Raw genomic sequence first — 15,221 nt, 5'->3', positions numbered from 1 at the left:
AGACGATTTACTGACTTAGTACTATTTGACTTAGGTTGAGGACTTTGGACCGTTTACTTGCACACCTTTCCCGACTACTACTTTACCGCTACATATCATTGTGAGTTATAGCATTCCCTTTTTACTTTAACTTATTTTGGGAACTGAGAATACATGCGGATTTTATGTTTTACATACTAGGCACGAGTACTTAAACTTTATATATGTGTGGGTTATACAACGGCATAAACATTCCATTTAGCTCGGTAATGTTTAATCATTGGTTTTTGAACCGTGAACGCGAATCTTAGATATGGATCCATAGGGTTTGACATCCCCACTCGGGCTAGTAGCGCTAGCATTTAACGAGTGTTTAATACTTCGTAAACATACGCACTTGCCAAGTGTACTTTCAGGGGGTATAAACGTTAAGTTAGTTACCAAGTGCCCACGGTTAACATATACTTTATCATACTGTTTTGAAACGCTCTTTGTAGCACTGAAATCTCGTGGCCTACCTTACATACTGATATACTTAAACTATAGCTCACCAACCTTTGTGTTGACGTTTTTAAGCATGTTTTTCTCAGGTGCTTGAGGTTAGCTTCCGCTGTGTACTAGTCGTGCTGTAGACACCCGCTGCTTAGAGTTGCTATCGCATGAACTACTTTATTTTGCATTCAAACATTCGTACTTTTGAACTATGACTTGTAACGACCATTGTGGTCACATACACTTATTATTTGCTTCTACTTAGTGGAGCATGTTTTTGAAATGTAAAACATTTGATGTCGGTTATGACATCACCTTTTTAATTATGAATGCAAACTCTTTTTGAAAACGCATATAGTACTTAACCTTGTAATGATCCTGTTGTTGATGGTCCGTACATGATGGTCCGTACATGTTGTTGATGTAATGATCCGCTGACGTACCTATTCAGGCACCCTCCACCCCGCCGAAGAAGCGGTACCGTCCTGACGGCACCATCATTCCAGGGGTGAATGGAGGTCGTGCTTTCACTGACGCTTTTGGTCGGCGTCGGAGGATTACTTCCCGTAAGAGGCTTGTGCCGTACCCTGCCGACCCACTCATACGTAAGGCACCCCGTTATGTATTGACTATTCCTGGAACCATACCGCCTAGATTTAGATACGGACCATCCCCATCTAGGGACGTACCGTATACATCCGGAGCTGGACCATCTACTTCAGCACCACCCGCACTATCGGCAGCACCAGCACCATCCGCTCCACCGGCCCCACCTGCACCGCCAGCACAGCCTGCCCCACCAACTCCCATTGTCGAGGAATTGACAAGGGAGGTGGGAATCCTCCGAGCTCGGTTTACTGAGCTCGAGGAGCAGTTGGCTCAGGTTTTAGACACCCTACACCCACCTTCACCGTAGGACTTTTGTATTAGATTTCATGATGTAATCAAGTTGTAGATTCTTGTATTATTTATGAATTGTACGGACTTATTCAGATGTATGAAACTTATTATTATTAATGAATGGAACTTTACGTTATTAAATTCTTACACGATGTTCTATTTACATTACTGTACGATGATTCTGTGGTATTTGTACCTAGATGCGTTATTTAATAACATGAGATGTTTTGTTTCCATGTTGGTTGCTATATACTATATTATTACTATATTGAATGCTGGATTTTAACTTGGGTCAAAATTTTTGTTTAGAATATCATGGCTAACGGAAGATCCACACCTACCGCCGCCCAGATTAAGGACATGATCAACAAACGGGTCGCTGCAGCCCTAGCAAAAAGAAATCTCCAAGCTCCACCGCCACCACCACCACCGGTTATCCCACCCGTTCGAAATGGGTGTACTTACAAGGAATTCCAGAGCTGCAAACCGCATAACTTCAGCGGCACCGAGGGACCAGTTGGTCTCACCAGATGGTTTGAGAAACTTGAATCAGTATTCCGAGTTAGCAACTGTTCGGAGGACAACATGACCAAGTTTGCATCTTGCACGCTATCTGACGGCGCGCTAACGTGGTGGAACACACTAGCTCAAGCGAAAGGCATTGACGAGGCGTATGCTACGCCATGGGAGGAATTCAAGGCTGCTATGATTGATGAGTATTGTCCGAGAACCGAAATCCAGAAGATGGAAATCGAATTTATGCAGTTAAAGGCCGTTGGGAACGACCTTGATGGTTACAACAGGAGGTTTCTTGAGTTAGCTCTTATGTGCACGACAATGGTCACACCGGAATTCAAGCGTATGGAGAGATGCTTCTGGGGACTCCCTAAGTCCATCAAAGGAAACGTCACCTCATCCAAACCACCGAATGTTCCCAAAGCAATGTGCGTGGCGCATACTCTCATGAATCAGATTCTTATTGATGAGCCGGAGAAGGCTAAGTTTGAGGCTGGTAGTAGCGAAAAGAGGAAATGGGACAACAACCACAACAACCACAACAACCACAACAACAACAACATCAACAACAACAACAACAGGGGGAGAAACTACGATCAAACCCCCGCCAAGAGGCACAACAACGGTGGAAACCCTAATCCCAACAACAACACCAACACCAACCCGAACTACAAAGGAACCTTACCTCAATGCAAGCGATGTTACAAGTACCACACTGGGTATTTCAATGTTGTCTGCGAGAAGTGCCAACAGTCTAGGCATATCGGAAAGGACTGCAAGGTCACCACTTTGAATGGGAAGCCGAACCCCACAGGGCCGAAGAAGTGTTATGAATGCGGGCAGACGGGCCATTTCAGAAATGCGTGCCCAAACAAGCGAAAAGACGGAGGACCACCCCGTGGTAGAGCTTTTAATGTTAATGCAAGGGATGCACGCGATAACCCCGACTTGGTGACAGGTATATTCAAAATCAACAATCTTTTAGCTTCTGTCTTGTTTGATACTGGTGCGGATAGAAGTTATGTATGTAGACATTTTTGCGATAAGATTAATTGGTCATTAGTCCCGTTAAAAGAAAGTATGCTTGTCGAGGTCGCCAATGGAAAACTTGAAAAGGTTGACCATATTAGTCGTGGAGCTATTATCAACATAGCTGGTGCAGATTTCGAAATTGACTTGATACCTATCAAACTGGGAAGTTTTGACGTGATCGTTGGTATGGATTGGTTGAGTAAGATAAGGGCCGATATTATCTGTGGAGATAAAGCACTACGCATACCACAAGGAGATGGTGAACCACTAGTTATCTATGGAGAGAGATGTACCTCGAAGTTGAACCTCATTAGTTACGTGAAAGCGCAAAAGATTATGAAGAAGGGACGTTTTGCTGTCCTAGCACATGTGAAAGCGGTAGAAAATGAGGTGAAGAGCGTGAACAACGTTCGAATTGTGAACGAATTTTCCGATGTCTTCCCAGAGGAATTGCCTGGATTACCGCCGCAGAGAGCAGTAGAGTTTCTGATTGACTTAGTGCCAGGAGCTGCACCTGTAGCTCGCGCACCTTATAGACTCGCACCTTCCGAGATGCAAGAATTACAGAGTCAACTACAAGAGCTGTTAGACCGTGGATTTATCCAACCAAGTTTCTCACCTTGGGGCGCACCTGTGTTGTTTGTGAAGAAGAAGGATGGATCCTTCCGTATGTGTATCGACTACCGTGAACTCAATAAATTGACTATCAAGAATCGGTATCCCCTGCCCCAAATTGACGATCTTTTTGATCAACTACAAGGATCGAGTATCTACTCAAAGATCGATCTGCGATCTGGTTATCACCAGTTGAGGGTGAAGGAAAGTGACGTGATGAAGACTGCATTTAGAACTCGTTATGGTCATTATGAGTTTCTCTTGATGTCATTCGGTTTGACAAATGCACCTGCCGTGTTCATGGATCTCATGAATCGTGTCTGCAAGCCTTACTTGGACAAGTTTGTCATCGTCTTCATAGATGATATTCTCATCTAATCTAAGAGCGAAGAAGAGCATGAGCAACACCTCCGACTAGCACTTGAACTCTTGAGACAAGAGCAACTTTATGCCAAATTCTCCAAGTGTGAATTTTGGTTGAAGGAAGTCCAGTTTCTGGGTCATGTTGTGAGCGACCAGGGTATCAAAGTTGACCCCGCCAAGATTGAAGCTATTAGCAAGTGGGAGACTCCCACTACTCTAACTCACATTCGCCAATTCCTAGGTCTCGCCGGTTACTATCGAAGATTTATCGAAGGATTTTCTCTGATTGAGCGTCCTTTGACCACGCTGACTCACAAGGGCAAGAAGTTCATTTGGGAACCCGCACATGAATCAGCATTCCAAACTTTGAAGAAGAAGTTGACCACCGCACCTAACCTATCACTTCCTGAAGGTAGTGATGACTTTGTTGTTTATTGTGATGCATCGAAGAGTGGTTTTGGTTGTGTACTGATCCAACAGTCAAAGGTTATTGCCTATGCTTCTCGACAATTGAAGATTCATGAGCGGAACTACACTACTCATGATCTCGAACTTGGAGCCATTGTCTTTGCGCTCAAATTGTGGAGACATTATTTGTATGGAACTAAGAGCACTATCTTCACCGATCACAAGAGTCTCCAGCACACCTTTGATCAGAAGCAACTGAATATGAGACAGCGTCGATGGATCGAGACGCTCAACGACTACGATTGTGAACTCCGTTATCACCCTGGCAAGGCCAATGTTGTAGCTGACGCTTTAAGCCGAAAGGAGAGGACGGCACCTCTTCGTGTTAGGGCTCTGAACATCACCATTCATTCGAACCTCAACAACCAGATCAGAGTAGCCCAAGTTGAGGCTCTCAAGGAGGAGAACATATCTCACGAACATTTGAACATACTTGTCTCTCGATTCGAGGTTAGGGAGTCTGGACTCCGATGTTATGCCGGAAGAATTTGGGTACCTCTCTATGGAGATCTACGGAACCTGATACTTGATGAAGCACACAAATCGAGATATTCGATTCATCCTGGAGCGGGCAAAATGTACCACGACCTTAAAGAACAGTATTGGTGGCCGAATCTTAAGAAGGACATTGCGACTTATGTTGGTAAGTGTTTGACTTGCTCGAAGGTTAAAGCCGAGCATCAGAGACCTTCTGGTTTACTTCAACAACCGGAAATCCCACAATGGAAGTGGGAAAGGATAACAATGGACTTCATCACCAAGCTACCAAAGACGGTGGGCGGATACGATACCATCTGGGTTATTGTTGACCGCCTCACCAAATCCGCACACTTTCTAGCGATGAAGGAAACAGATATGATGGAAAGACTTGCTCAATTATACATTAAGGAGGTAGTATCTCGTCATGGTGTACCTTTATCGATCATCTCCGATCGCGATCCCCGTTTTGCTTCTAGATTTTGGCGTTCTTTGCAAGAAGCCATGGGAACTCGTCTCGACATGAGTACTGCTTATCATCCTCAGACTGATGGGCAAAGTGAACGAACGATTCAGACCTTGGAGGACATGCTGCGTGCATGTGTCATTGATTTTGGAAAGGCCTGGGAAAGGCATTTGCCACTCGCTGAATTCTCGTACAACAACAGTTATCACTCGAGCATTAATGCTGCACCTTTTGAAGCATTGTATGGCCATAAGTGTCGATCTCCTATTTGTTGGGCTGAAGTAGGCGAAAATCAAATCACCGGACCCGAGGTAGTCCACGAAAAAACGGAGAAGATTGCTCAGATTCAAGCTAGACTTAAGACTGCCCGTGATCGCCAAAAGAGTTATGCCGATCTTAAACGTAAAGACTTTGAATTCAACGTTGGTGATCGTGTAATGTTAAAGGTTACACCTTGGAAAGGTGTGATCCGTTTTGGAAAACGTGGAAAGTTGAACCCACGATACATTGGTCCTTTTGAAATCTTGGAACGTGTTGGACCCGTTGCTTACCGTTTGGATCTACCAGCACAATTGAGCTCAGTTCATCCTACCTTCCATGTGTCAAACTTGAAGAAGTGTCTTGCTGCACCAAAACTTATCATACCATTGGAAGAACTTACAATTGATGACAAACTCCACTTTGTGGAGGAACCTGTTGAAATTATGGATCGTGAGATCAAAACTTTGAAACGTAACAAGATTCCGATCGTCCGAGTACGATGGAATGCCAAACGAGGACCTGAGTTTACTTGGGAGCTAGAGGATCAAATGATGCGGAAGTATCCTCACCTTTTCCCGACTCCTCCATCTACCTCAGCTTAAATTTCGGGACGAAATTTTATTTAACAGGTGGGTAATGTAACGACCCTGGAATTTCCAACGTTTATTTATTAATAATTATTATTATTAATACGTGTGATAAAACGAATGTATGTCACTACATTTACATGTTGCCATGATTGCCCGAACTTGACTTTAATTGCCCGAAACGTCTTTGTGACACTCGGAACTTACACGAATAATATTTTCACATATTATTTACATTCATGATTAGTTTTATTAATCATTTTAATTAACTAAGACTATTAGTTAGTTACTTGGGCTTTAAATTGGTTTAACTTTTGAATTATTGAACTTGGGCTTGATTAGTGTAATGGACTCATGAAATAAGACTCTTAAGCCCACCCTACATTATTAATGGACCTTTAGCCCATGTCTTGAAAGTGTAAGTATCAAATTATATGTGAACTAGTTAGTTTGAACCATTAAGAATCTAGTTAGCAACTTATCCCCATGTAAACCCATTCAATAACCAACTTTTGTAAGCTTTACAAGCTAGTGACCAAGAAACAAATCCCTCACCCCTCCCACCCCTTGATGCCGTCGGTTTTAGGCTCCCATGAGGAGTGTTTTAGTTTCAAATTTCATTACTTCTTTCACTTGATTCTTTCACACTTCTCACACACACTCATTGCTCTCAAACTTTTCCTCTCTTTTTCTCTCATACTTGTAAGAATTATGAACTTTTCTCCTCTTCTTTTTCTTTGTAAAACCGAACCTAAACACCCCTAAATCATAATCATATTTTGTTGTTTGTTACTTGATCTTGTTGTAGCTTACTTACTTATAGTTTATTGTTACTTACTTTGTTGTTGTTACTTACTTTCATGATTACAAGAATAAACTTACTAGTTTGATTCTTCATTTTATCTTGTTATAACAAGAACAACAAGAACATAATCTATCTAGTTATGTTCTACCTTACTTGTTTCAAAATATTATAAAGTTCATGGTTGAAAGACATACTTGAAGTTCATGAAGTAAACTTTAAAGCTTACTTTCTAAAGATCAAACTTTGGTTTGAATCTTTAAAGTATGAACAACCATGAATAATTTACTCGTTTACTTAGTTTACTACTTCATTCTTGCACTTTAATTTCATGATTTATGTTCTTGTTGGTCAAATGTTACAAGTTAACTTTGATCTCATTAATCTTGAACTTAAGGTTAACTTTAAAGTTCAAGAACATATAAAGGAAACTTTTTAATTATAACTTTGTATACTTATGCTTGATCTAGACTTTTGAGTCTTGGATCTTCAAGATCTAACTAAGAACTATGTTCTACATTTTAAGATCTTGATTTCATAAGTTCATTTTCAAGTTTGTAACTTATTATTAGTCTTATAGTTCATGTAAGTGTCAAACCTAAGACTTTAATGTAACTTTGGTTCATCAAACTACATGCAACTCTTAAGTGAGTTGTGCTTCATGTCTTAGACTTGCACTAGAGTTATGATGGTCAAGACTTGGTTAAGATGATGTATATACATCAATGAGTTGTACACTTGAAGCTATATGCATCAAGGATGAGAACCATGATGAACATCAAGCACCAAGACCACCGGAACCCTTTTAAACTTACTGTTTCTGTCCAAAAGCTACTGATCTGATGTTTCTGTAACAGACCAGTAGACCTGGGCTGTTCTAACCTTGATTTTTAGATATAACTTTTCGATTAGATAACTTTTCATATAGGACTCGTCTTAATCCGAGTTACGGTTTAGGATTTATGGCCCTCCGATCGTCACTATGTCCTTTAACGTTGTGCAGAAATTTCTGACCTACTCGCACTTAGACCGTCGCCACGGTCAAACGAAGACGAATTTGCTTCTGGAATTTTTACCACACTTAAGTGACTCATAGACGGAGCCATGGCCACTGGTCTCACCTTAATTCAGTAAGGGTAGAGGCCGTGGTGACTGACTGAAGTCAGACTTTGTTTTAAACTACTTTCATAAACGAAACCTACTTTACGCCTTTTGTTTAATGATGAATGATGATGACCCTTAAGACCTTAATTACATACTTTTAAACCTATTAAGACGATTTACTGACTTAGTACTATTTGACTTAGGTTGAGGACTTCGGACCGTTTACTTGCACACCTTTCCCGACTACTACTTTACCGCTACATATCATTGTGAGTTATAGCATTCCCTTTTTACTTTAACTTATTTTGGGAACTGAGAATACATGCGGATTTTATGTTTTACATACTAGGCACGAGTACTTAAACTTTATATATGTGTGGGTTATACAACGGCATAAACATTCCCTTTAGCTCGGTAACGTTTAATCATTGGTTTTTGAACTGTGAACGCGAATCTTAGATATGGATCCATAGGGTTTGACATCCCCACTCGGGCTAGTAGCGCTAGCATTTAACGAGTGTTTAATACTTCGTAAACATACGCACTTGCCAAGTGTACTTTCAGGGGGTATAAACGTTAAGTTAGTTACCAAGTGCCCCCGGTTAACATATACTTTATCATACTGTTTTGAAACGCTCTTTGTAGCACTGAAATCTCGTGGCCTACCTTACATACTGATATACTTAAACTATAGCTCACCAACCTTTGTGTTGACGTTTTTAAGCATGTTTTTCTCAGGTGTTTGAGGTTAGCTTCCGCTGTGTACTAGTCGTGCTGTAGACACCCGCTGCTTAGAGTTGCTATCGCATGAACTACTTTATTTTGCATTCAAACATTCGTACTTTTGAACTATGACTTGTAATGACCATTGTGGTCACATACACTTATTATTTGCTTCTACTTAGTGGAGCATGTTTTTGAAATGTAAAACATTTGATGTCGGTTATGACATCACCTTTTTAATTATGAATGCAAACTCTTTTTGAAAACGCATATAGTACATAACCTTGTAATGATCCTGTTGTTGATGGTCCGTACATGATGATTTGGTACGGGGCGTCACATAGTCCCGTTGGGTTCGTAAGATTTTTTCGGGTTGAACGGTAGTCTCGGAAAAATTTAACTTGCACCGAGCGCGAAGATAGGGCTCGCTATAAATTTGGGTGGAATTATTTTCTTTTATTTTAATAAAATTATATATTTACACTTTTTACCCCTAAGAAAGTGTAAACTTGAGGGATCGTTGTGTAAATATAACCGAAGTTTAGGAACCAGTTGTAATGTAAACACAAACTCAAAACTATAATCAATTGTAACTAAAACCTACAAAAAGCTCCACCACTTTTAGTAGGATTAACCACCACTTTTAGTATATAAGAGGATTAATAATTATATTTTTCGAAAAAAAAAAAATGCAATGAACTCATTCGAATAAAAATGTACTACGTAACAAATATCAGTTTACGTTACTGTATTTGCCACATAAGTAATACCAACACCACTAAAATCTTGTCTTGTATATCAAAGTAACTAACAGCCTAGCAATGGCGTTTAGAATCATAACTAAAACCCTCTACCTCTCAAAATCAATCAATTCAACACCATTTCAAGGCCCGAAGTTTTCTTCAACAATCTGCAGCACCAATTCCAATCAAATTTCAAAACTTTTTGAAAGGTACGGCTTCCCACCTTCCGATCTTGACAATTTCTTCAAAAAGAACCAATTTTTACTCAATTCAAGCTTTTCCAATGTTGAATCATGCTTAAAAATCCTATATTTATTTAGTCCCTCAAACAATTTTGTTCCTTCCATAGTTTATAACTGCCCTAGGGTTTTAGACCTCACTTTTCTCAAGAATTGGGAATTGGGTATTTCTAAATTAGGGTTTTCAAACGATAGTAGCTTCACTTTGATTCAGAACATTCTAGAAGTTTCTAGAAAATTTGAGTTATACCCAGATAATGTTCTACATTGTATTGAGTGTTTAAAAGATTTTAGGTATAGCTCTGCTACAATAACTAGGGTTTTAGAGGATTTTCCCATGATTATTACTATGAATGAAGAACAAATATATGCCAAAATCGAGTTTTTATTAGGAATTGGGATCCATAGAAGTAAAATAGACTCTTTAATTTATAGTTTTCCAGGGATTTTGGGATTCGGGGTGAAGAACAAGTTGAAGCCTTTGATCTCCGAGTTTACCGAGATGGGGTTTCGACCTAATGAAATTAGGGAAGAGATTATTAGAAACCCTAGAATTCTTAGTTCGGAATTGGGAGAATTGTCAAAGTGTTTACGACTGTTGAATAGTTTGAAATGTAGAGTTCCAATCAAAGAAAAGATTTTTAAAGAAGGGGCATTTAGGGCGTCATACGAAGTAAAGTTGAGAATTGATTGCTTACACAAACACGGACTGGCGTATAGAGATGCATTTAGTATATTGTGGAGGGAGCCACGGGTGATTTTGTATGACTTGAAGGAAATTGATAAAAAGATCAACTTTTTAATTAACACGATGAAATTTGATATTATTTGTTTGGTTGAAGTTCCTGAATATTTGGGGGTGCATTTTGAGAAACAAATTGTTCCTCGTTATAATGTGATCGAGCATTTGAGATCAAAAGGTGGGATTGGTGATGAGGTGGGGTTGAGGTCTTTGGTTAAGTTTAGTAGGTTAAGATTTTATAATCTTTATGTGAAGCCGTATCCTGATTGTGAAAAGATATATGGGCGATTTGAAAATGTTAAAGTTAGGACCCGATATCCTGAAGGATTGTGGAAGCTTTTTCAACCGCCAAAGTATCCGAATTCAAAAGAAGATTTGAAGAACATCAAGTCTTTTATGGAACAACTTCGTTAAGAGAGACGAATAGATCTGAATATACAAATTAATTATACATAAATGGGTCAGCAATTCTTCAAATTTGTGTTCGAATGATTCTAACATCTAAGGACCATAACTTGTTTGCAGGGCATACCATCTCAACTGAAGCAGACCGAAATTGGTCAATGTTGACCAACATACTCATCAGATATAAGATCTTGAAAGCTGTTACAGTTAGTCACAACCGTATGAAGTTGCTCTATTATATGTGCACATATATTTGATTTAGAGCCTGACTCTGTAGCAAATGGAAGCTTCATTCATTATAGGTCCTCTGAATCTTCTGATTTATAGCCTGGTCCTACTGTAATTCATCGAATTCAAAACGGATATTGATATATGTTACAAGCAATCTTATAAATATTGTAATAGATTTTTTTTTTTTGGAAATTTGTTGTTACCATTACTTCTTTGCACAGTAGTAGTCATTATAAATGAAAATAACATTGAATTTCTTTGGTCTTGAACTGTAACTTGGTTATTCATAATGATACAAAAATAACTTCAGATTCTGAACAGAGATATCAGATATACCAAGGGTAGAGCTCAAATAGCCTGCATTTATGTGGGTTTGTTTTCCATTGTAATGTTGGGTATTATCAAGAGTTACCAAAAAACAATGGTTTCTTCAAGCCACACCACACCCAGATTCATACGGACAGCAAAAAAACAATACTTGATACTTAATTTAGTTAATCAGTATTTATAATCGTTCATTTTGGGTTAATTATCAGTGTCACATGGTATTTACATGGTATCAGACGTCAACCATTAAAAGATACACAAATTTTCATTTCAATCCGTTGTGAGAGAGACTACTACTAATACATATGGATCTTTTTAAAACGCAACCTTTAGGTTTGTCGTTAACATTTTAGAAAATTTTCATAATCAGATAACCATTATTTTAAATTAATAATTAGTCGCTATATAAAATAATTTATAATGTGTTAACAACAATCATAAATAAGTAAATGTCACGTTAATTTTGAGTTAAGTAATTGTTGTAGGTTCGGTTTTTAGTTGGATTAAGACGGGTAAGACCAGTCCCTATAGTTGCATAGTGCGTTACACCATGCCATGTCACTTGTTATCTGCTTGGTGCCATAGGCACCAGTTCGTTACCCCTCTTCACCATGAATTTGGCGAACCAGTTAAATTGTTAAAACCATGTTGGACCCCCTTGTCTGAATTCAAGCTGTTTCGAAACGGCTATATGCATGTTGAGACAAAAGTTTTCAAACGGATGGAGTGAAAAATAAATGCTCGTCACTTATTTTTTTTAAAGACTACAAACCAAAACCATTTTATACTGTATAAATAATACTCACACACTCATTTTATATACTTCTATACACTTATACACTCACTCTCATTTTTCACCCTCTTCCCATGGTTATCATTTTCACTTACCTCATCCTCATCAAGAACAATAGGAGACTTACTTGACTCTTGTTGCACTACCTCGTTTTCACCAACCTTATTGTCATACTTCTTTCCACTTCTCAAGGTGCCTACCATGTTAACACTATGCCCTTTTCCTTGATCCTTATGATTCGGATTTAGAACCGTGTAGCTTAGAATTGTACCCGGCTCCCGATTTCCCTTACTTTCCGCTACATTACCAATCTCCTTAGCCAATGCACCAATTGACTTGTTTTGCACCTCCACTATTTTCCGCATTTCGGAAATAAACGCATCCATCTTGGCATCCGAGCTAGATGGTTGATTGGGTGAAGTACTGTTTTGATTTTGGTTTTGATTTTGGCCTTGATTTTGGTAATTATTTTGGTTTTGGTTTCGGTTTTTGGGATAAGGATTTTGATAGTTTCTTTGATAGTTGTCTTGGTTCTGAAAGTTACCCTGGTTTTGAAAGTTGTTTTGCGGTCTTTGTTGGTTCCCTTGGTTAGCATTTAGAGCATTGTTATTGCTCCAACTGAAATTAGGATGGTTTCTCCAACCCGGATTATACGTGTTGGAGTATGGATCAAATCTTCGTCCCTGAACCTCGTTAACTTGTTCTTCCACTATTTGTTGATTTACCGGTGGAATCCCGTTTCTACATCCGTATGCAAAGTGAGAAGGATCTCCACAAATCTCACAAACTTCCTGAACTTGCGAAACATTACAAGCAAGACCCTGGTTAGGGTTGTTAAATATAAGCATTTTCAAATCATCTAATTCTTGCTCTAAGTTCCTAGATGAACCACCCGAATCGGAGACATGATTCACTCGGGAGGTACTAGGTTGTTTACGATTAACTGAAGCTTGGGTTTTGGAACCCCTGCTTAACTGTTCAAAGAACATCCATTCGTCATCACTAGACCGAGTTAAAAACGCCCCACCACTAGCCGCCAAAAGGAATTGCCTATTTTGGGAATCCAAACTATCATAGAAAATTTTAACCAATTCCCATTTTGGTATCTCATGGTGTGGACATGCTCTATGTAACTCCTTCAAACACTCGTACGCTTCATGAAATAATTCACCCGGTAATTGTTTAAAAGATTTTATTTGCGTACGCATGTCTGAAGTTTTACTTATGGGATAAAACTCCTCTAAAAACCGTTTTTTCATCACCGCCCAAGTATTAATACTCCGGACGGGTAAAGAGAGAAACCATCGTTTTGCCTTATCTTTAAGTGAATAAGGAAATAATCGCAGACGTACCTCATCATCAGTGAAACCGTTTACCTGATTAGTAGCACATATCTCATTAAACTCAGTGATGTGTTCATATGGTTCCTCGTTAGCCATACCACGGTAGGTTGGCAAGATCGAAATGAGTTGAGGTCGGACCTCAAATCGTCGATTGTTTCCTCCTGCCGGTGTAGGAAAAACAATGGGTGAGTGATCCTCAAAATCACCCGGTTGGTAGTAGGTATCTACTCCTCTTTGTCGTTCGGCCATCTCATCTCGTTGATCAAAAACTTCCTCTTCAGTATCGGAATCTGATTTAGGAGAGTTTGGTGGAACAATTGGATGTGACTCTAATTGTGGTTGAGTTGATGCTGAAGCCACTGTCGAGCCCTTTAAAATTCTTGTAGCTTTTCGATTAGCTTTTACGGATTTCTCGATTTTCGGGTCTAAAGGCTTAAGATTTTGATCTCCCGAACTCCGAGTTTGCATACACTAACCTGCACTTCAACAAAAACAAGAACATCGAGCGTAAAACTGACAAAAATAAAATAAACAACACACTATTTTTGGATTTTTATTGGTTTTATAATTTTTATGGTTTTTCTAATTTAACACGAAAGCAATAAAATAAGAGCTTGCAATCAAGAGCATACTATCCCGGCAGCGGCGCCAAAATTTGGTCGATGTCGAAGGGTCGACCAAAAATAGCCTAATTACTCTACTTTAGGTAGGGTAAGTGTAGTAACCCGAACTTTTCCATGTTTATATATATATTAAATGAAATTGTTATTTACATGATTAAGTGTTTCCAACATGTTAAGCAATCAAACTTGTTAAGACTTGATTAATTGAAATAGGTTTCATATAGACAATTGACCACCCAAGTTGACCGGTGATTCACGAACGTTAAAACTTGTAAAAACTATACGATGACATATATATGGTTATATATATAGTTAACATGATTTTATTATAAGTATGTATCTCATTAGGTATTTTAACAATGAGTTATATACATAAAAATGAGACTATTAATTTAAGAAACTCGAAAACGATATATATAACTATTATCGTTATAACAACGTCTTACTAGGTACATATGAATCATATTAAGATATTGATACACTTGGTTAATTATGTTAAATGATAATTAAATATATTATTAAGTGTATTAACAATGAAATACATATGTAAAAATAAGACTACTAACTTAATGATTTCGAAACGACACATATATGTAACGATTATCGTTGTAACGACATTTAACTGTATATACATCATACTAAGATATATTATATATCATAATATCATGATAATATAACAATTTAACATCTCATTTGTTATAATAAACAATGGGTTAACAACATTCAACAAGATCGTTAACCTAAAGGTTTCAAAACAACATTTACATGTAACGACTAACGATGACTTAACGACTCAGTTAAAATGTATATACATGTAGTGTTTTAATATGTATTCATAAACTTTTGAAAGACTTCAAGACACTTATCAAAATACTTCTACTTAACAAAAATGCTTACAATTACATCCTCGTTCAGTTTCATCAACAATTCTTCTCGTATGCACCCGTATTCGTACTCGTACAATACACAGCTTTTAGATGTATGTACTAT

The 15,221-nt window shown here is 38.5% G+C and overlaps 1 protein-coding gene and 1 pseudogene across 1 annotated transcript; both read left to right on the top strand.

Annotated features, from left to right (window-relative positions):
* Positions 1 to 9,581: 9,581 nt before the first annotated feature.
* On the top strand, positions 9,582 to 11,303 carry LOC139858329 (transcription termination factor MTERF15, mitochondrial-like). The gene has a single exon (XM_071847187.1). The coding sequence runs from the start codon at positions 9,607 to 9,609 to the stop codon at positions 10,921 to 10,923; it is 1,317 nt and encodes a 438-aa protein (XP_071703288.1). The 5' UTR covers positions 9,582 to 9,606; the 3' UTR covers positions 10,924 to 11,303.
* A 2,066-nt stretch (positions 11,304 to 13,369) lies between these two features.
* LOC139860628 (small nucleolar RNA R71) lies at positions 13,370 to 13,483 on the top strand (annotated as a pseudogene).
* Positions 13,484 to 15,221: the final 1,738 nt, after the last annotated feature.

Source organism: Rutidosis leptorrhynchoides, chromosome 7, assembly GCF_046630445.1.
Source record: "Rutidosis leptorrhynchoides isolate AG116_Rl617_1_P2 chromosome 7, CSIRO_AGI_Rlap_v1, whole genome shotgun sequence".
Lineage (NCBI taxonomy): Eukaryota > Viridiplantae > Streptophyta > Magnoliopsida > Asterales > Asteraceae > Rutidosis > Rutidosis leptorrhynchoides.
The sequence above is the reverse complement of the archived record's forward strand: the minus strand, read 5'-3'. Positions and strand labels throughout refer to the sequence as shown.